General features: G+C 46.3%; 1 protein-coding gene across 50 annotated transcripts in view; it reads right to left on the bottom strand.

Annotated features, from left to right (window-relative positions):
* CACNA1C (calcium voltage-gated channel subunit alpha1 C) overlaps positions 1–22,439 on the bottom strand; it is a 459,731-nt gene that overhangs the window by 7,418 nt on the left and 429,874 nt on the right. For 25 of the 50 annotated variants that reach the window (XM_085568454.1, XM_085568453.1, XM_085568461.1 and 22 more), the window contains 15 exons: positions 21,321–21,386; positions 17,799–17,890; positions 16,873–17,038; positions 15,875–16,002; positions 14,131–14,227; positions 13,381–13,483; positions 11,684–11,785; positions 10,615–10,742; positions 9,365–9,514; positions 8,129–8,481; positions 7,260–7,286; positions 5,802–5,930; positions 5,244–5,353; positions 3,265–3,368; positions 7–324 (listed from right to left, as the gene is read on the bottom strand). In XM_085568454.1, the coding sequence (XP_085424580.1) occupies positions 7–324; positions 3,265–3,368; positions 5,244–5,353; positions 5,802–5,930; positions 7,260–7,286; positions 8,129–8,481; positions 9,365–9,514; positions 10,615–10,742; positions 11,684–11,785; positions 13,381–13,483; positions 14,131–14,227; positions 15,875–16,002; positions 16,873–17,038; positions 17,799–17,890; positions 21,321–21,386 (2,073 nt within the window). The remainder of the gene's footprint in view (positions 1–6; positions 325–3,264; positions 3,369–5,243; positions 5,354–5,801; positions 5,931–7,259; positions 7,287–8,128; positions 8,482–9,364; positions 9,515–10,614; positions 10,743–11,683; positions 11,786–13,380; positions 13,484–14,130; positions 14,228–15,874; positions 16,003–16,872; positions 17,039–17,798; positions 17,891–21,320; positions 21,387–22,439) is intronic. The other 25 variants (XM_085568458.1, XM_085568482.1, XM_085568468.1 and 22 more) reach the window with 4 other exon arrangements.

The following is a 22,439-nucleotide window of genomic DNA, read 5'->3' as shown; positions in this document are numbered from 1 at the left end:
TCTTACCGCTTCCACCAGGCTGCTGGCGCTGCCGTGGAACTGCCGGCTGCTCCCTGCGGTCGGGCTGGGCACGGTCAGGGACACCGGCCGGGCTCTCCTGGGGCTGCCGCCGCTCTCCGGGTACCGGGAGCCGCAGTGCACCGACGGCAAGCTGCTGTTGAGCTTCTCCGAGGACTCGGCCCCGTCGAGGCGCAGCGTTGGGATGCTCTGTTGCGGCCAGCCCCGGTTGCAAGGCGTGGCCGGGGGCGTAGCACACAGCCGAGAGAACATGGTGGGGGAATGGCTTCGCTGGAGCAGGGGACTTAGGCCGGCCACTGCTAATGCCTGCGGACAGAGGAGGGACAGCGTGAGTGAGAGCTCGCAGGGTTGGAACAGGGAGGTGCTGGAGATACCATCCGAGAAAGGCCTGGAGACTCTCGAGGCTTATGAACACAGCTGCCAGCTCCTTGAAGGGTTTGGATGTGTGCTGCAAACTCATTTTGCAAGCTTGCTTTTAAATGGTGTATCCTGTGCTAGTGCTAAGCACGGGATTGGAAATTTTCAGAATCGCAGTTCTTTAGCCTGGGAGCCATGGTACTGCATGGAGGATGAAGCCCCAGTCCCACAGCGCTGCCTGGAAGATGAAGCCACGTTCCCACAGCACTGCCTGGAGGATGCAGCCCCATTCCCAAGGCCCTGCATGGAAGGATGCAGCCCCATTCCCACAGCACTGCCAGGAGGGATACATCCCCATTCCCCAAGGCACTGTCAGGAAGGATGCAGCCCCGTTCTCACAGCACTGCCTGGAGGATGCATTCCCCATTCCCTACGGTTCTGCCAGGAAGGATACAGTCCTATTGCCATGGCACTGCCAGGATGGATGCAGCCCCACTCCCATGGCACTGCCAGGAGGGATGCAGCCCCATTCCACACGGTCCTGCCAGAAACACCACCTCTTCTCCAGTGGGGGAGACAGCAACTCATTTTCCCACCACACCACACACAGCATAGATTTTCATTGCCAGTTGCTGTTTTAAGTGTCTACTGAGGAACCTGAACAGATACCAGATACTAATTTTAGATGTGTGTGCATTTGGCAATAACTTCAAATCCACCACTGGATTTTAAGGCATCTGCTGCTGGTGGGAGGATCAATATCTGATGTTTATACATTCAGCCGCCCAGTCCTTCCTGTAATCATATACACAACCTCTGAACCATTCAGTCTCCTCTTAAAACAAATTCCTCAAGAGGCCTCTTGTTGCACAGGGCTGATCTGATGCCTTATTGATGGTGACTGCTTCCTTGTTCTGTAAGCAAGACTGTCAGAGTCATAAGCTCATCTCACAGAGCTCATGGCTGAGCAATGAAATAAATGCAGAGAAACTACAAAAGCGTGTGGATTGTGTTGTGTTCAGGCTGGGGCAAGGTTTTGTGTTTGGTCTAAGCTAACTGTGCAGAAAGGCACTGGCAAGCCTGCCTGCTCTTCAATGCCTGCCTGAAAACACTGCCTCAAAGACATGACTTACACAAGCCTTAAACTTGCCCTTTGGTGATGCTCCTTCTCTTCACTGACCACAGTGGGACTGGACTGACTAATTTAAACTGAACAGCTCACTTAAAGCTATCTAATGTTCAGTGAAGCTCAGTCCATCTGCCACTGAAATCCTTGGGAACTGATAATTATGTTGTGCTGACGACTTCAGTGTCAGAAAAAAAGAATTTTTCATTCTGAAAAAAAGAATGAATTCTTAGTCACCTGCAAGTTCACTGAGGTTTTCTCAGTAATTAGATGTCAGACTCATGTCAAATTTCAGTGAGGAAGAAAGCCCTTAAAACTTCAGAATAAGTCATACCCTGCAGGCTATGATGGCCTCAGCACATCCCTTAAACTGCCAGGACTTCAAGGAGAGACCTGGACCTGTCAGGCAGGACAACAGAACCAATTTTCCAGTTTGTTGGCAGAAACTTACACAAAATGTTTTATGAGGAATGTGAGGTTCTGAGGAAGTGAAGGATGCTCTGTAGGATTGCTTTGAGCTTCAGCTGAACACATTTACATATCATGATGTACAGGTATTCCATGAGAAGACCTCTTCAAGCATTCACAGCAACAGAATCCATTAGGTTTAGCAGAGGCAACCTTTCCACTCTTTGGTCTTATTTTAGGTCCTGTTGTTGGTTAACATTTTTGTAAACGTGAACATTGCTGAGTGTTGTCAGCTGACAGCCAGATGCCTCTTTCAGGGTAGCCCTTCAGTCTGGCTGAGTGACACTTGTGTGGGCAGAGCCCCATCCCTCCAGGTTTTGGGCTGCATGGTGGGTTGGGGAAGTATGAAGAGGTTTGGAGGGAAGTGTATGGGCTGGGAGGGCTGGAAGGCCTGTGTTCCCTCTGCCTGGCCTGCCATGGGAAGGCAGGAAGTATCAGGAGGGCTGTTGATGCTGAGGTGAAAATGGGAAGCTTTTTCCTGACCAACCCTCCCTGCTCCAACACATTTTCTGGTTGTCCCTGCCACAGCTGTAACTCTGCAGACCACTGCTTTCTGGAGTTCAAGAATTAAAGGATAACTCTCTGGAAGTGGAGGTGAGAAAAGCCAGGGAGCCTCAAGCCAGCCCCTCTCTCACTCCTCTGACTTCTCACTCCTCCCATTCTTGTTGTGTGGCATTTTCTACCCTCGTGACAGCCTAAAGAAGCAGCAAGGCCATTCTACCCTGCCTGATGGGATTGCACAGAGCAGGATGCAAGGCTGGCACTGCCATCTGCACCTGTTTCTTTTATGGTGACAAAAAGTGGCATCATCAAAGCAGAAGACACAGCTCTCCTTTGGAGCCTGACAGCTGGCTAATCATCCAGGTACATGTTTAAGCATACATTTGCTAGGGTGCTGAGCAGTTACAAAGGGCTTAAGAAGCTGATTGATTACACGTAATCAGTTTGTGTTTTAAAATGGTTAATTACACTTACTGGTTACCTTTAATTAATATTAAAGTAGACTGTGCACACTTTATTCATGTGCATGCTGCCTCAAAGCCAGTGTAATTGTACTGCAGCATACTATTTGGGTAGTTATTTTAATCTTTTTGCTAGTATTCTATTTTATTCATTCATGAGACTGCAAGGGACATATTCCTGTAGCACTCTGGGAATGATAAAGATCCTGATTGCTAAAACCTGGGCCTTTGGTATGGGTGAGAATCTATCCCAAGTGGTTTTTAAACAGTGGGTTGGGATGCTCTGGGGGGCACTGCAGATGGCAGGGGCCACGTCTGGTTATTAACACTCACCTGATGATGGACCAGATGCAAAGGTAGGACTGTCTTCTGTGAGACATCCACACCCTGGTTTTTCTGTCTTTTCAAACACTCTAAGTGAAAAGATGCTCTTCGACCTGAAACAGCAACACATACAATGTGTCCATCACTCATAACACACTGCAGGTAATCTGTTTTCAGTTTCTTTTAGTGCAGTCCCACTGGACATACAGCAAAGACACATATGCTTTAGGCTCTGTCCACTTCCCCTCAGCACCATGACCTTCCCAAAGCAAATGTGTTTACAGAAAGCACTCAGGCATCACAAACCAACCAGCTCCACCTTCCACGCAAGCTGCAAGGTGGGATCTTGGACACTTTTCTCCTTTAAAACACGTGCAGCTGATTCCCCTCCCAGGCAGTGGCAGTGCTCTCAGACCTCCGGGGCTGAGGCAGAGCCCTCAGCAGGATGTGACAGCTGAGCCTGATGCTGGGCTGGCTGTACACAACACACAGGTGGGACATTGTGCCGCTCAGGTGACACTGGCACCCTGCTTGCATGTGATCTGTGTCCCTCAGCTGCCAGACATGCCACACTGTGTGTCTATAGCAAGGTCAAGTGCAACTGAATCCATCAATGGGGGATTTATGGTGAATGGAAGGTGACTTAGACAGAAATGAAGCATTTTCAGAATTTGGAAGGAAGGGAAGAGAGAAAAAAAACATTTTAGAAGGAGCTGCTGAAACAGTCACAGTTGTTTACTCACTATAAAATTAAACTTTACTTTTCTAAATATGAGAAAGGTACTCCCAATGAGGAATTTAAAACTACTGAAAAGGATGTTTATGATCAAGTGCTTTACTTCTGAAAAATGGCAAATAAATCCAGTATTAAAGATTCAATACATGACACTCTAAAATACTTTGTGGTCTTCCTCATTTTGTTGACATTTGCCTAAAGAAGGAAAGAAAATTAGAATTCTGAAAATATTAAATATCTATAATATTGGATTGCTGAGAAAAAGCCCTATCAGGGTTGGAGAAAATATGTTATAACCCAGAGAATGAATGTTCTAATGCAGGTTAAAAGTATTTCCTCTTTCTAGGGAAAAAATCCAACTACTAAAATGACTATGACATCAATATATAAATATTCACTAGAATGTAGTTAGTGAAGCATTGTATCAAGGGCTGACTGCCTTACAGATAGATATAGAAGTTGTCATTGCCTAATATTGTAAGATTTAAAATAAAGTAAATGTTGTTAGAACAGTGAAGCATCCTGAAGGATTTCAGTGAAGACTCAGTAGCCTCACTTTAAACATGACACTACCACTCTGTCATTGTTACTTCTGTAAAAATGTATTTTTTACACACGATTCTTTTTAGTTTCTCCCTTCAATGCCCTTTTTCACCACACCAATACCCAGATAAAGGCTGAAAAATGCTGTACCTAAGAGTTCATTTTGTCATAGACTCTTGATACTTTCATAAAACCTTGTGATTCATGGGTTTCATCTCACAGTGAAGCTCTTGAAAATCTCCAGGTACAATTAGAGCGGAAGGCTCTATTCATGTCATATAATGTCATATTAACTTAATCTGACATTCAGTGTGTCCCTGGCAGCAGACAAAGGAGACAGTCTCTCATTTCTCCTTGCTGAATACACACAGAGCAGAACACCATAGGCTCAAGGCTCACCTATTCCATGACTCTCTGGTGATTGTTTGGAGAGCCTAAGCTCTCAAATAAACTGCCCTAATTCACAGGCAGGCTCAATCAAACAGATCACAGGGACTGTCCAAACAACCACAGGTTCATCTGCTGACTGTGAAGCCAGCAGAGCCATGTGCCTGATCAGGATTGTCTGCACGCCCTGGCATTCCTGGTCTCATGAGCTGAATGCAGCAAACAGCAACACCCATGCCCACACAGGCTGGAATTCCTTCAGGGAGATATGGGAACTCCATCAAGGTGGAGGAAACACAGTCCAGCCCTGCTGGGAGGTTACCTAGAGCTGAGGAGCACAGAAACCCCTTCTTCGGAGAGTGCCGGGTGTCCTCTCCTTTGTTGTGTTCTGGTGGAGTGAGTTGTCTGTTTTCATCATCTTGGTATGCAAGCCTGGGAAGGAGAGCAGAGGGATTTAGAAAAGCAGCTGACATTGGGCAGAAAAAGCCCTCTTGCAGCAAGGAAGCCAGGAAGGTCATGCTAGCAAAGGGATGCAAGAGCAAGCTAGCTTCAAACTATTACTGGTCCAGGAGCAGTAACAAGAGACCATGAGACAGAGAACTCTAAAAATGAGCTCTGGGAACATCAGGAGGTAGAAGCAAATGTGGGGGGCAGCCCTACAGATGTTTCATTCAGAGAAAGAAAATCCCAGGTGAAAAATAACCTTTTCTAAGTTACTTCTAGGGCTGAACTGGAATTATTTTCTCATATTTGAGTTGTCTAAAATTTTCTGACCTTCTCCCATAAATTGAAATTTTTGTAGAAAAATGTCACCTCTTCCCACCTCTCCCCCTTAATTAAAGAACCACCCAAACACCTTGACTAAAGCTGCAAAGCTCACATTTCGGTAGAGAGCAGACTTGGTTCACTACAGTACTCAATGTCTTCATTCAAATTTTCATCGTAAGTCTCATCCTGAGACACTTCCTCTTGGCAAACAATTGCCAGCTGGCTGTCTCTGGAACTGGAGCTAATGAGCAAAAAGACAAGTCAAGATATGGAGATGGTAAAGACAACCTGTTACAAAGACAAGAATGACAGGCTCCATCTGTCTCAGTTTATTATGATGCTGAAGAGCCTTCATAGGAAAATCAATGACTGAACAGAGCTACAAAGTTCACAAATACAAGGCAACAATCTTTGTCTGTGTCCTCTTTCACAGGATGAGTTTCTTAAACTGTGAATGTATTTTGTCCTTTGTGACTACCTGCTCTCTATGAATGTGCACATAATGCTGACCACATTTCCAATGATACGTCTCACTGAACTCACAATAAAACCCGAGATGGGCCTCAGGAATAAGCTTTGTCCCTTATTGCAAAAGACTTGGTTATGGATTTTAGAGAAGCCTCCTGGACACTCACAGTAACCCTCTCATCTCTGTGATGTGTGGCCTTTGCCTCCTGAATTCTTCAGTCTGCACCAGCTCTGCCCTCTGCCTCCTGGTCACGTTCTTGTCCTTGCTGGCTTTTCCACCTTTCGTCCCTTTTTTAGACTACAGAGTGCTTCTGCTGAATTCAGTAGGATCTGTTCAAAGCCTTAGCTCTGCCAGCCTTTAATTCCCTGGTTGCATCCTCTCTGTCTCTCTGTTTCATATTTCAGCATTTCAGCATTTGTATTTTGCTTCATTTGGACTTTGCTTTTTCTGAGGAGTAAAGTAAAATCTGTAGGTAGCTTGAATCTTTGAGGTATGGACATCGAGGTAGTGGAAACTATTTCAGTTTCTTACTAGCATTTGCAGTAGAGAGAAGGGTGTCTTTTGGTTTTTTTTTTTTTTTTTTTTTTTTTTTTTTTTTTTGTATTTTAGGGTCTGGAGGGTCAACATTATCTTGTCATCTGGTTAAAGCAAAAACCATTGGGAGAAATGTAGATATGCATTGTGTAAAAGAGCCTGCAGTGACCCTTCTCTGAAATGGGAAGCAAGTAAAACTGCTAAGGTGCAGAGGGGAAAAAAAATCAGTACCTGACATCTCCTGTTCAACTGTCTGTGTTTAGCCAAAACCATACAGAATTTTTGCATGAACATGCCAGGGTGTCTTTCACTATGCTGTGATCAGAGAATGTGTAAATGTGTGAGCCCAGCTAGAATCTCTAAAAACCCCAATCTAGAAAATAGCCAGAACATGGACCACTACTTGTCCTTAGTTGGGAGTATTTTCTGGAGCTGTCATGGTGATCACCTCTATTTCAGCCCTACTGACACCAAAAAGGAGAGGTCACATTCAGCATTAATGGGAATTTGGAGTTTGAACAGGATGAAGATAGTGGGCAGCATTAGAGGGGTATGGAGAACACGTACCGTCCCAGTGTCTCGTAGTAATGTGTCCTAATTCAAGGAACGTGCCCAGGGAAGCAAAGAGAGAAAAGAACACCCTGTTAGCAGTGTCACACTAGCACAAGTTCAGCAGGGAGGAGGGCACAAGGGAACACATATTGTGTAACTCCCTCAGGAAGGCATGAAATAGAAAAACCACGGGACTCTTCACTTGGGCAATTCTGCACCCACTGGAGTTCCTGTGTCTTATTGTCCTATTCTGTCCTTTCCAGGGGCAGCATTTGGCCACCTTTTCACACTGTTCACTCTCTGCACTGAAAAAAAAAAAAAATCCATCTCTTTCCTGCTGTTTCTGAAAGTATTAAAAAGAAATCCCCCACTGAGAAAAATTATATTCCTTTTGTGTTAGTCATCTGTGTTTAGAGAGATTGAAGACTATCCAGAGAAGGGGATTTTCTTTGCTTTGTTTTTGAAAACCTTGCCTCCCTCGTCCCAGAATGTCTTTGGTGACGTCTGTAGGGATGTGACCTGCTGAATGAAAACCCACTGACTTCAACAAAGCTCCCTATTGGGTGATTAAGACGTGAAGAGCAGTCTCCTTCAGTTACCAGTTGATAAAACACCTCCCTGTGGTGAAGGAGGGATAAATAAGGTTTCTTCCTGATAAAGCCCAAAGAAGTCAAGTGTGTTGGTCAGTAAGAGTGCTGGTGTTTTGCAGTGGCCAGTTGGTGTGTATCTGTGGGCTTTGGCACAAGTGGAGAACCAGAAGGCTCAATCCAGGCTGCAGGCTGGGCAATGTCTGGGAGTGACTTTGGCTTGGCAGCAGTGGTCTGGTGTTTGCATGCACCTTCCAACACCTGCTCCCTTGGCTCCCTCTCTGCTGGGAGACTTACCTTTTGGATGGGAGTTTCCAGGGAGCCTCCTGCACACATATGGTAGGTGACAAGGGGGTCCCATGGCCTTCCACCGTGCTGACAGTGCTGGGGTAGCTGGGTGGGCTGGGAAAGCGACACAGAGCCGTGTTGTTGGCATTGTTGATGTTGGCATTGGAGCCTGAAGATGAGTAGCTGCTGGGCGTGAAGGTCGAGTCCACCAGCTTCTCATGAGATGGAGACTCGGTATCTCCATGGTTGTTGCCAGATTTGTTGATGTGCAAAGGTCTCTGGGTGGTGAATGTCTGGGGGAACCCACTCCTGCCGTCACTTTGGTAATAGCTCACATGGTTTCCAAACAAGCCTCCAGCTCTCTGTCAGAGAAACAGAAAGGATTTTTTCTTTGTGAGTGAGATGTGCAAGGGCCCCAGTGTTTTCCTATTTAGACTGTTCTTGAGGGAAAAAAAATGAGGACCAAAGTGTGCATGATGGCACTGGTGCTGTCTCTTCCAGAAGGCAGTGTGAGGACTTCTCTGTCACAGAGACTAGCCTCACACAGGCAGGGGCTTCAGAGGGCTGGCAGGTCCCACCAGTCCTGGGGGTCCAGGATGGGGTATGAATGCAAGAAACAAGGAGCTGCTGTCTGGTTTACCCAGTGCAGTTACAAAGGAATGTTTAGGTATGAGAGGGAATTTGAGAAGAGCACCAGAAACTATTAAGCACCTGGAGGAAGAAATGAAGATAAATGAGACAGTTATGTTTAGATAAGTGATGAAAGGGACTGACAGCATCTTTCTGCAAAGAAAGGAGGAAAATGCCAAAGGAGAAGAAAAGTTACCAAAGAAAACCATTATAAGAAACAGGAATGAAATAAGAAAGAAATGTTTTAGCTAAGTTGCTCAGAAAATTTTCTCCTTCCATAGGAGCTCTATTGGGTCCTTGTGTACCTTTTGGAAGGACGCTACCAGTGCCACTGAAAGGAGTGAACAAAACACTAAAGTGTGCCTGGCTGCTGCTCTGCAGATTGCAAGATGGCTACACTGATCTGTTCTTTAAGTTTCATGAGGGAATCTTCCAGTGAGAAGTTTCCCTTGAGAGAAAGAGAGAAGGAATTGGGATAAAACTTAGGACCTAGGTCCACACTGTTTTCTAGTAAGATCTATCAAACAAGGAGGGCCCAGCTGAAATGCAGAATGAAGAAAAGAGAATGTAGCACTCTGAGCTCAGCCTCAGCTCGCAAACTTGTTCGGAACCTACCCGGAAGATATCATCTTCAGAGGCAGCAGAAACAGCTTCTTTCATGGCCTTGTCCAGCTCTTCTTCAGCTGTCAGGTCTCCAGAAATGGCTCGTCGGATCTCGGGCCCAATGTCGTGGAGTGTGCGCAGACCAGCCTGCAAAACAGCAAACTATAGAGCTTCATATCTCCGAGTGGGCACAGGAGAGACAACAGCATTGCCATTTCTTCCTAAACACTGTGGAGCCCCTTTGGTTAACATAGCACCCCCAGCTCCTAGAGAAACACCAGCAAACCCTGTTCTTTCATCTCCACCTCAGGGAGAGAGAAACACTTGACAATACTACCCAAGGAATGTTTGTTGCTAGTCTCCTTGCCTTCATCACAGCAGGACAGACATAAACCCACAGGCTTGACTAAGCAGGTCTGTGTGCTTTACACTCTGGGTTTTCAGACCCACAACCAGAGGCTCTAGAGCAGCCACAGTTCCAGCTGAACCATGTACTCTGGTGCCTCCGAAAATCTTTTCTTTTTAATCAGCAGCTTAAATACGGATTTAATAACTAAGCTTCTGGCATTGGACCTGCAAAGTTCTCAAACCCCTCACTGACTGGAGTCTGTTCCAAAGAGTCCACGCAGAGTGGTAAGCTGTGGGTGTACTGAGGCCTCTGTCTGTGTTTGTGCCCACTTCACAGCACTTTTCAGCTTGCTGAAACTCCAGAGTCACCCTTTTTTCTCAAAGTATCCTCGAGGGACATAAATAGTACTGCTTGTACAGTCAACAGGGTTTTCTCTTTCTGTCACACAGCCTGGTAATCTGCTGAGTGAGCATGTATCACAGTGGGGAACAAATACCAGTCCTTACAGTCTGATGCCCTGTCTGTTGGATGGCCTTGGCATCCAGGTATGCTTTTCCAGGTAAGTGATTTTGTGTTCTTGCAACATGCACTCAGAATAGGTCAAATTTATGTGGGAGTAAGAAAATGTCTGTAGGACACTTCATACCAGTTCAGAGGATCCCAAATTTCAAATATTACTGGCAGATTGATAAACTGTGATTATGCCTCACCTGTGCCTTCCATTTCCAGAGCTAAGGGATTGTGAGCCCATGATACACAGGTATTTATCCAAAAGGATGGGTATGATAATTCAAGTTATCAAACTCCTTTCCAGTAGGGATAGCCCGTTGCAACCCCCAGAATGGTTGAAGAGGGAAGTGGGGACACCTGTCTCTACTGTACCACCCCTGTCCTCTCGGGGCCCGCTTGTCACCTGTAAGGACAGCGCATTGCGCTGCGAGGGCTTCCCCACCAGCCCCTGCTCTTTACGCTTCTTGAACTTCCGGAAATACTCCTGGATCAAGAAAGTGGCGTAGAACTTCCCCACTGTCACCTCGTCATCTGCAAAGCCGGGAGTGAGAAAATAAATTCAATAAGCAGCTGATTTATCGGTGTATTCGCTCATGTAAGCCTTGCAGGAGCACTGGGCACTGCAGTTCATCGCTGCTTTTTATGGCATCAGGATGCAGGGCTGAAGGAAGGGACTGCTCTGCAGCCAGAGCTTGCTGTGAACAGTCAGGAGGAGAGGTGCAGGTGGCATTGGGGCAGACTGGCTCTGCTGGCACAGAACCCCTGCAGCAGGAGCACATCTAACCTTTGTAGTCTCTGATGCTGGTTAACCACAAAGGATCTTGTTATAGCAGCAGCCTCCCAGTCTGGGTCAACACATGCTACTGTCTTGTGACAGCCTGGGGTAAGACTTATTCACAGGCTGGCTTGCCAACAGCCTCTGATCATCCATCCCAAGCCTGCTCTGACCCTTCTCTACACTGGAATTCTGTCTCTTTGTGCCTAACATGGGTGTTCTCCCCTGAAATGCAGTCACGGCTGTGTTCCCACACAGTAAAAACTGTCAGTCAGCCAAAATGTGCACTACGTTTTTCTCCAGGTAGCTCTCCTCCTTTCTGCAAACCCACTGGAAATTTTAGAAGGCATGGTCCACTGACTCCAGAGCAGACTGAGCAAGGCTCAGGACCTGGCTGCTTCTGTTGGCTGACTGCCAAGTGCTGTTTTAGGCCAATGGGGCCACCTGGAAAGCCAGTGAATGCCACACTGGGTGCCTATGCACCAACTCCTGTTTATGCACATTTTTTTCTTTCCCTGATTTCTCAGCAGTAAGAACAGCATATTCATGTTACTACAGAACAGACCTCAGCCTGAGAAGCTTTGAGAAGGAAGCCTCTCCTTCCTGTTCCACCTGATGATCATGAGGTGCAGTAGGATAGGACAGGTGGGGGAAAAAAAACAGATATTCAGAGACAGGGACAAGATCCTGCACTCACCACCTGCAGGAGGCACCACCTGGTCCAGCAGCTTCATACTGGTGCGTTTCCAGATTTTCTTAATTATTGCTCTCAGCTCTTCGTTGGCTTGCTCCAGGTTACCTGCAGGGTGAAAATCATCAGAGACAGGAATTAAGCAGACCTTGCAGAGGAGCAATTTAATGTCTGGCATGGAAATCTCAGGAGGCAAATTGTCAGAGTGTTTTCAGTAGTGGAAAGTTTTGGGCCAAGAGATGTTCAGACCATTCCTAAAGCTCCCTCACAGCAAAAGGTCTTCATCCTAAATATGCATAGTCATCTCTTGGTAGGGAGGTGACTTTCCTTCTAGATACCCATTTCCTCGCAAATGAGTTACTTGATTTATGTACATTCAAACCCCTCTCTTCTCTCTCTCTAGGCATCTGAAAGCAGTATCTTGTCCTTCTAAAGATGTTTTTCCTACAGTTTTTCTTATTTCTCCCCAGCACTAAGGCTCCTGAGGGTGCTGCACAGGGCTCTGCATGGCAGCAGTTCTTGTAATAGGATGCAATGAAGATAGAGACATGGAATAACTAGCTGAGGATGCAACACATGGACAGCATCAAAGGCAGAAATCAGGGCTAATTCCAAATTCCTGCCCTGACCACTTAAAAGATCCTGCAAAGGCAAGAAAGAAAGAAAGCAAGCTTTTGAGGCTTTAGATGGTTTCCCAGGAGTTCACTGGCAATGAGACTCCAAGAGTTTGAGGCTCTCTCAGACAGACAAGAAAATTGAATCCTTTTGGGTCTCTCATAAGACACAAGATGTCTTACAGGGATTGTGGGTGGCTTTTTCCTCAGGAGAGTCTCTTGCACTACAGTCAAATTCTGTTTAGCACACCTTTCAAGGCCTTAATATAATTTTTTGTTTTGCCACTGTTTTTTGGCTCAGCTGTGTGCAGCTGGCACTGTAAGGTAAAGTTCTGCTGGTCACTTCTTCCCCATGCCTGAAATGTAATGCAGCCACTCCTGAGGCAGAGGTGTTTAGCTGTGAATCACAGACCTACACTCCCTTTTAATGCATCTCATTAATACATGGAGCCAGATTTTGACTCAGGACCAATATCTTTCATTACAGCAAGTGACAGAGAGCAACAAAGAGGACAAGCTGAGCCCCAAATCTTGTCTGCTTTCCTCAAATATACCTGCTGTCTCTGCAAAGCTATTAATAGTCCCTTTACTTCTCATCTCTCTTTACAACACCACTGTTACTATAATGTAATGTTAACTTATGCTAATGGAAGCACAGGAGGAGTTTGTGTGAGATGAGACCCTTGAGTCCAGGATCTTTTTTCTCCCTTGGACTGGAAGATCAGTGGCAACAGCAGTCTAGAAGTGGCTCAGCTCTGCAGACAGGGTACAAAGAGGAGGCTTCTTTGCCCTTCATCCTCCTAATTGCAGTGTGAGCAGACATTGATCTAAAACTTTAAACTTTCAGACCACTGTGAAGAATGTGATCAGTAATTTGAGATGATACTACAGGAACCACCGGCTTCCTGGGGGAACACTGTGTTTTCCCTAGAAGATATTATTCCTCCAAACCTCTTCACAAAGTTTGTCCCACGTGCTGCATATGAGTAATTTGGATAATTTTCAACAAGTTGTCCCTGTTGGTTTATTCCAGCTCAGGACACCTTGGCATGAACACCTTTGTACCCTTGCAGTCAGCAAGCTTCTCACCTTCTGTCTTGATCCTCAGTGCTGTTCTGACCAATGCAAAGAGAGTGGCATTGAACATGACAGTCCCATCGCTGTTCAGTGGCATATTCATGGAGACAAGGCGCTGTAGGATGAAGAGGAGAAAGACAACAATCACACTGCCACACATGGACTGAAGTATGTTCCTCCTTAACTCCTCCTGACACCCTCCAGACCTGCCATGCCTCTTATGTGAATACCCATGGCCTGTGGATTAGTTACACAATGAGAATGCCCTGTTATTTCTATCTCTCCTAATCTGTCTTGAGATGGGTGTTTGACAGCACAAGGAGAGGTGTGTTCTTGGTACTTAAGAGCTGTATTTAGCACAGATGTACTCTCCTAACCAGACAAAAGGCTGATGGCCTTGAGTAGTGCACAGCCCACCTGCTGGTGACCCCCCAGGCCTTGACTGGGTGGTTGGAGCCCAGAGGAGCTGGTGAGAGGCACAGGGCAGCCCAGGAGTTGTTCAGACACGCTTTTGTTGGCTCTGCCTGGTGGGCAGTGAGCTCGGATATGCCCAGTGAGTGAGGCAGAGTCAGCTAGAAAATGCCACAGCAGACTGTTTAGTGTAAAACAGCTGGTCTGGTGGAAGGCAGCCCTGCCCAAGCATGGAGGCTGGAATTAGATGGTCTTTAAGGTGTCTTTCAGGCCCATCCATTCTGTATTCTCTGTCTGACTGTCTGGTTTAGCTGCTGTGAGCCCAGCCTCCCTGACAGCAGTGTGCCTTACTTTGCAAGCCACTCGGTGAGGGCAGAGCTTCCCAAAGCCCAGCGGAGGCTGGATCCGCCGGAGCAGGGTCACCACGTCCAGGTGTTTGATCCGTCCCCTAAAGAAGAAAGCACAGTGAGGGCTGCAGCCTGGCCAGGGCTGACCTGCTGGCCTGCCTGCAGAGTGCAGCTACAGCTAAAAGTGTCACGAAGTTCTCTCCAGCCTCATGCTGCTGCTCCCTGTAGGCCAGGCATAGCTTTAAGTATTATTTCAGGCCTCCTGCATTTGGTGCCTTCTGCAGGATTTGCCTGGCACTCATATAACTTCTACTAGTGCAGAAATCCCAGCTGTCAGTCATCCTTGAGTCAATATTTGCAATAATTGATCTCAGCCTTTTCAACATTGCAGTTTCTTGGTGCATGAACAGATAATTTGGGGTACTCTTCCCATTCACTGACCTGCTCAGAATAAATACCTGCTTATTTACTTGTTGGGCTGAGGTTTATAGCAGGCAGAGATATGTAAAGGGTCTATTTCCTTGTAGCTTATCTCCCACATAAATAGCCCCAAGCCACTGCCTTTTAATACTTTAATGTTTATGCTTTGGGCTAGAGTGAGCACAAAACAAAGGACTGAACTTCCTTCACAGCAGCAGTTGGGTTTCTCTTAAATTTGGTAAATGGCATCTCAAAAGAAGAATTCTCTCATGGAGGGAGGAAAATTACCAGAGCCAGAGGAGGGGCATGGGACATGGATGGGGAAGAGGAATAAAAGAGCTTCCCATTTATAAACAGGGAGGAACAGGATTCCATCTGAACTGAGTGGCTATCTATTATATGGCTTCAACCACTGCAGTCTTGCCTTCAAGCAAGCACATATAGTAGCATCTGTTTTGTCAACAAATGGTGTATTTATTACAAGTCTGTGCTTATTACCCATCCATATTCAAAGCCCCCAGCCCAGGAAGTCACCACGAATGGGAAGAAGTGCTTAAATTCATGTATCACTCTCATAATGTGACATGCCCTCACGTACGGCAGAACCTAAGCCCAGACTAATCTTGACACTATGCTTCCTAAAGAGATCTACCTTTTGTTTACATCCAAATCTCTTTCCATGGCTTTTGCATTATGAAGGGGCTTTGCAATTACAATTGTCAACTGTACAGTAATGCCACAGGGATCTAAATGCACTTTAAGCCTAAGCATGTGTCAAACAGAGCATATAATACTGAATGTCAGTTAAGCCCTCATGTGAGTTGTTGTAGTGTAACTTTAAATCCCTGCAAGTCTGCTCTTGTCAATAGCCCTGCAAAAAATATAATGCAGCTATGTCAATGTACAGGTCGTGGTGGGCTTATATGACATATGAAAAAACAGAGATTTGAGCAGAGCAGCTCTGCTGTGAATACGAAGTCAAGCAGAAGAGTCACAGCTCAATATTGCAAACAAATACAACAATAATCCAACCCCCAATCTCTTTTTCTCAGTCTCCTGCTGCCCCTCACTAAGTTTATAAGCAATGGTCTGACATGGATCAGTGCAGTCCAAATGCTGAGATTTCTGTGAGTATCTTTGCACTTTTGGCTTATGGATTCACCAGCACTACCTGGTGGTGATAGCTATTTTAGGAGTTTTGTACCAAAAAAAAAAAAAAAGAAAGTTCTTGCAGGAGGAACATGGCACTTACTGCACTGAGTCTAGAGAACAGAAAATAATGGGCCTGTTCTCCTGAGCAGCTCTGATATCCAGGCTGGGTTACTTACTTAGCTTCAGGGTCATACTCTGCCCAGATCCTTTTAAACTCATCCAGGTGGTGTGGTCCTAAAATGGACCAGTCCCGTGTCAGGTAATCAAAGTTATCCATTATAACAGCTACAAAAAGATTGATGATCTGCAAACAAGGACAGAGATGATGTGATGGGTGAGGCAAGGAACAGTAAATTTTACCAGGTTCTCCATTTAAGGTCTGAATTTGGACTCACAAAACTAAGAAGCCATTGGGATTAGCTTCTTTATTCCCCATGCCAGCCCCCTGGCTTAAATGGGAAGAGCTCAGAGGTGGAATATTCTTGGCTGGTTACATTTTTCTCTTCCCTACTAAATGGATGAGGCATAAATTTGCTAAATTCTTAGATGTGCTGTCATGGCTTTTTATTTACCTGTGTCTTTGCCTGGCAGAACAAGGTGGGATTTATCTTCAGTAGGCAGTGGGGCTGAGATAAAGGTCCTTTTTTCTGGCCCAAGACCAAAACTTTAAAAATGTTGCTGCTGTTCACTGGGAGAGTTTTGGGCACTGTTGCCAGCTGCAGAGCGTGTGCTGTTGCTCTGAGCAGTGCTGCACTGCCAACACGGAGCAGATGCAAGTGGGATATGTGTATTCTCACAGTCATTGCTGCTGGCAGGGGAGGAAAAACCCGCTCAACAGCCAGAAGGAAGGTAGGAGGGAAGGTGGGAAGTGTGGCTGAGGCGTTGCTAGCCTCAGCACAGCCCACAACAGACTAATTTGGTTTTCTCATTTAGGGGGAAAGGGGAAGAGCAAAGAGCTCCTTTGCTGTGCACAGAAGACAGGGATTGGAAGCAGAGCATCCCCCAGAGCTGGAGGAAGGCAGGGAAGGGCTGTTGTCACTGAAACGATGCTGCTGGGAAAGACCCCGGGGGAGATTTCTCCTCTTTGAGATCATTCTTGTCCTGTGCATTGCTGATGTCTGGGGAAGCAGAGGCTGAGTCTGACAGAGGGAAGGTCTGGCTTGGGGGGACTCACCAGGAAGGCACAGAGCATGTAGAAGCTGATGAAATAGAAGACGGCGAAGCTGCTGCCACACGAGTGATCGGCTTCTGTGGAGTTGGCCGGCTCAGACTCCGGGTCGCACTTCTTGTCGGGGAGACATGCCAGCATGATTTCCTGCCAGGCCTCACCTGTGGCACACCTGGGCAAGGCAAAGGGCAGGGGGAGACAGCAGTGACCTTGGATGTGACAGGGACTGGCACGTTAGCAACCTCTTCCCATGAACATTAATGAAATTTTGCCACTGAGGTCAATTAAGAGCATGGCTTTGACATCCCCTGGCATATCCTGCTCCTCTGTTTGGTTTTGTTGCCATCATCAGCATATCATTTCTGACTGGCTTTGGCTGCTGTGGGTACAGGGCTCTCACATTCCAAGCAGAATCATGCAGAGGTGTGTGACAAGTCTGTGGATTGCATCTAAAGAAGTCCTTAAAAATTATGGCAGTGTTGAAATTGTGCCAGCTTCCCACCCCTTCAGCACCCCTCCCTGGCTCCAGCTGGAGTAGGATGATGTGCTAAGCTGAGCTGGGCATGGCCATGCCTAATCACAATTTCATCATGTCCCTTTCCCTGCTAGAAGTCAGACTGGGCAGATTTGAACCAAAGAAGGTTTTGATGCATATCAACTTTGGAGAGCACTGAAAACTGGCTACCTTTCCTCTGTGTAGGAAGACTCATGTCCCTCCCCAGCACTGAGCGTTACCAGGGTGAGCTGCTGGGCTACAAGAGACTTAATGGACTGGTCCTTCCATCTGACATAATTCCCAGGCTCCCCCACTGAAGGACAACATGTTACTACTCACCTCGTGAACATGACACGGTAGGAGGAGATAAGCTGTGCCCGAGAGCAGAGGAATGGTGCTCCCAGACTGACACAATGCAGAGCTGTCATACACCCACCTGAAAAGCAGCAGCACTGCCTGGGGGAAGGTCTGGAAGTTATTGTTGCGGTTGATTTCTGTGGTATCGTTCAGCGCAATTTTACCAAACACCTGGCAGAAAGCAGAGGTCTTTTCAGGTCTTTACATGTCTTTTAGCCCTATAAAATCCCCAAGCCTCTTGTCACCTGTAGCTCTTGGCCTCACCCTGACTCTGATATTCAATGCAATCTGCTCTTCTATTAAAAGAAATTTTTCTGTGTCGCTATTGGACACGAAATGAGTACACAGAAGTTTGGTGAGTTTAAGAGAGAAAAAGAGCCAATTTTATTTCTGACTTTGCAATATATAGAATTCTAAAAGTGACAGTGGATTGGAGGATGAAATTGCTACCTCTTCAACCACACTGGTCAAACCAATAGTCCATCAATTCTCTCCTCCCACAAAGAAGAATGCAAAACTCATTATTTACATGAATAGTGCGTGAGAACTCTAGTAGAAATATGTAAACATTATCAGAAGGCTAAAGAAGTTTTATGAGAACTTTAAAACTTTCAAAAGAACTATAAAAGAAAATGTAACACTTTTAAAAATCAGGGCAACATTTCTGTATGTCTTTCATATTTGTTGTTGCTTCCCTGGCTTCTGCTTTAAAACCAGAAAAGCACTAATTTTGCAATAAAAAGCATCTCATGTTAAAACAAGTTGTTCTTCCTTATTCGTACACTGAATACATGACGGACGTGGGGCCTTCATTTAACAGGCACACAACTGGGAAGGAAGTCCAGCTGAAAGAAATCAGTAACAGAGAAGAAAAGGCTCCTTCCTTCATTGCTTATCTATCTTTGTCAGGACAAAATGATAGCAAAAGACCAGCAGCTGTAAAGCCTTGAGCTTCCATCTCTGTGGGAGGCCTTGGATCTTCACAAAACAATGTAAATGCATTGCCTTGGATCTGGAATTGTCCAAATGCCTGCCCTTCTATAGTCATGCTTGTCACCAGCATGACCATGTTTCAGGGGTCCTCTCAGATTGCAGCAGCATGAAGATGGTGACCGGATCTGCCCAGACAAGGATGTCCTAGAGCTTCCTCCCATGCCACAAAAACTAGTTCATCCAGCCCTGGCATGAAGACTGCAACCATCAGCAAACCTTTTTAGCTGCCTGTCTTTAGGTGTGAAGTCCCCAGTACAGCAGAGTTTCAGGCTTCTTTAAAAAATATTGGATAGCTGTGGTACTTTCAGGTATTGGGACTGAGAGTTTAAACAAATCTTGTGTGGCAGAAAGGTCTCTGCACAACACAGTCAGGACTATTTATTCCCCATTGATAACAAGGTGGCAGAGATCTCAGGGGCTGAGAGCTCTAATCTCTTTGTAGCCAAAACAAGCAGCAGGAGCAGAGCAGCTCTGAGAGAACACCCAGCTTCTTTTCAAGGAAATGTCACTGATAATTAGCACCCTGAGAGAAACAATGACACAGAGGGGGGCGCAGGGACAATGGTGGGATGGCCTTGCCAGATGGGAGGGAGGGTCAGCACATGGCAGCTTTCCTCAGGGGTTCCTCATGCATGCTTGGGCCTTCCCCTGCCTGGCCAGCCCCACGCCACAGGCAGCTCTGAGCCCATATTTATAATTTCAGGCAAATGTAGGTAAGGGAGCTGCCCATGATCCTGCTATCGACCCCTACAGCTTCCCTCGCACAGGAGGCAGCAGCTGCTGTGGGTGTTTGGCATTGGCTACCTGGGAGGAGCTGTCAGTGGGGGTTCCTCCCTTACAGCCTCTCCAATCTGTGCCTCCTGGGCCATCCTACCAGCAGCTTCATCCATCAGCATCAACTTGGATTTTTTCCACTTGAGCACATTAGGTAGTGAGGCTTGAATGTTGTTACGCTCCAGGTTGTGGCAGTAGCTGACATAAAGAAGTAGGTCTCATTTATATGGGAAATTTGGATATTTTTATCAGTTCTGGTACATCCAGTCTTTCATAGCTTAATAGAGTGAGGGATGATTTTCCTTCCTATGTGTCCCTGTGTGTGAGGGAGCTCGGTGTGTCAGCACATTCAAGAGGGCTGCACAAAAAATGTCTGAGGTGCCATTTGGACAAAAAGTGATAATCACAGGTCTGTGGGCTCTGGGCAAACAGGGAAAATAAAAAAAAGTCTGTTTTCTTATTGGAAGGCATGAGGGCATGAAGTGACCTAGTAATCTAGATCAATGTGAAAGACAGATGTATGATCTTCAGACTGCTGAGATGATTTAAACAGAGGCTTGAATGTAAACCAAGGGTTAAATAGGTAACTTAGAACTAGCTGAAAGAAAAAGGAGTAGAATTAGAGAATAAAGCATCTGGCACTGGCAGTGCCCTGACCACTGTAGACCCCATCTGTGTGGGTGCTTGGTAGTCACTTATAATGCTTTGTACAGCAATGTAATACCAGATTACTACTCAAGTGATTTTCTGTATAGCACAGAAAATTCTGTAAGATCTTGGCCATCTTAGGTATTAAAGGCAAAACTGGCAAGTTTACAATATGAGCTTAGCAGAGTAAATGACAGCTGTGATTACTGGGGCTATTGAGATAACCTGTGATAATTCAAGAAAACATTAATTTTATTTTTCACAGTGGGGCAGGGTAGATGGAGTTTGTGAAAACATGTGATTATAATAACAGGAAACAAATTAAAACAACGTCACAGAGGTCAGATGAATTTCATTACAAATCCTGTTGTCATGGTGAAACCAAGAAGCCTGTCATGTTTTAAGACCTCTGGAAGCAATTATGCCATGCCTTTCCATACTGTGGCCTCTGATCCCAGATGGCTGACTTGTCTGAGAACTTTGATTAACATCGAAGTGGAAAGTGAAGCTTAGCTTGAAAAGCAGTGCAGCAAATGAGAGTGGGACTGTCTCAGACTGTGCCTATATCCCATGCTGTCTTCATTGGTCTCTGTGCAACATCAGTTCCTTGCACATGTGAATGCTCAACATGACTCCAAGTGCATTTTCCAAACTGAGTAAGATGTTGTGTTGATGCAGCTTCCTGGAGAACTCTAAGTGTTGGTACATTGGGTCTGATCCCATATTTATCTTCATGGATGTAGATCAAAAGCTGCTCTTTACAACTCACTGGAAGTTATGCCAGTGTGAAAGAGATGCAAGAGAACATTTTGGTTTGTTCAGTGCAGCATAGCCATAAACCCACTTAAAAAACTGTTTTGGACCAACAAGAAAGGCAGTAAATCTTCTTTGTGGATATTCCTTGTGGAGGGCAGGCATGGTCTTTTTACTGTTTGCATGTCATGTTCTGCCCTTAAATGGGACAATTTTTTAATTTGCCTGCTTTTTTTTCTGGACTACATTGTGCTGCTGTTGGAAGTACCCAGTCAGATGATGTTCTCCAGCCAAGGTTAGCTTCCATCTTACCTTACTGGGTGAAAACCTTGCTTTAAACCCCCACAACCACACACTGATCTAGTTACCCTGTAAGCCTGCTCCCATGTTCTAACAGAAGACAGACACACCGAGCTCTTTAAGCATCACTTACCTGCATCCCAATCACAGCGTAGATGAAGAACAGCATCACTATTAAAAGAGCCACGTAGGGGAGAGCCTGGAAAGGAAAGGAAAGGAGAGAGCGCTGTGTCCCTGCCGGGCTGGTGCTGCCGGCTCTGGCTGCTGGCTGCCCCAGGGCTCTGCAGTGCGGGCAGTGGCCACTAGATGGCTCTGCAGGCCCGCGCCTGGCGGCCCGCCCAGCCCAGCCCAGCCCGGCCCGGCAGGCTCCGTGCCATGGGGGATGGATGGATGGATGGATGGATGGATGGATGGATGGATGGATGGATGGATGGATGGATGGATGGATGGATGGATGGATGGATGGATGGATGGATGGATGGATGGATGGATGGATGGATGGATGGATGGATGGATGGATGGAGCTCCGCTGCCTGCCCACCACTCCCACCCTTGACCGAGCCAGGAAAGTGAGGCAAAACCAGTGTCCACACCTGCTTACCAGGAGGGGAAAGCTCTCACAGCCAGCGTTACTCTGGGCAATGTGATATTTCCCTGCATCTGGTACGGTGGAATAATTCCATAAAAATTCCAGCTGCTGGAATCTCAATTCAAGGCTTTTGCTACAATGGCTGCTACCACCCTAAGTACCCTAAGGCTGCATCAGCACCTTTCCTTTTGAGTGTCGGGCGTCCCTGGTGGTGTCTGCCACGTCCCAGGTGTCAATGATCAGCTGCTGAAGAGGAAAAGCAGAGCCCTGACAGGCAGAGCTGCCTCCCTAGGAAGGGGTCAGTGCAATCAGCCAAGTGCTGATGCTCCCAGTTTCCTCCACCACGAACAGGAATCAAGGGCTTGGGACTTCACAGGATCAGGCTTTTTGAGCAGGAATATTTTGAAATATCTAGCACTCAGAGCAGAGGCTTTCAGAACTCGATTCAGAGGAAATGAGTGGATGCATTCACTCTGAAAATGTGAGCACAGTTCCTGAACTAGATTTTGAACACCCAGTTTCACAGAATATAACAAGACTACAACATTATCAAAGGGCTGCAGCACCTCTGCTATGGAGACAGGCTGATAGAGTTGGGGCTGTTCAGCCAGGAAAAGAGAAGGCTCCAGAGAGACTCTAGAGTACCTAGAATACCTAAAGGGG

This window comes from Lonchura striata, chromosome 1A, assembly GCF_050655825.1.
Source record: "Lonchura striata isolate lonStrDom1 chromosome 1A, ASM5065582v1, whole genome shotgun sequence".
Taxonomy (NCBI): Eukaryota; Metazoa; Chordata; class Aves; order Passeriformes; family Estrildidae; genus Lonchura; species Lonchura striata.
This window is presented reverse-complemented; position numbering and strand designations above follow the sequence as displayed.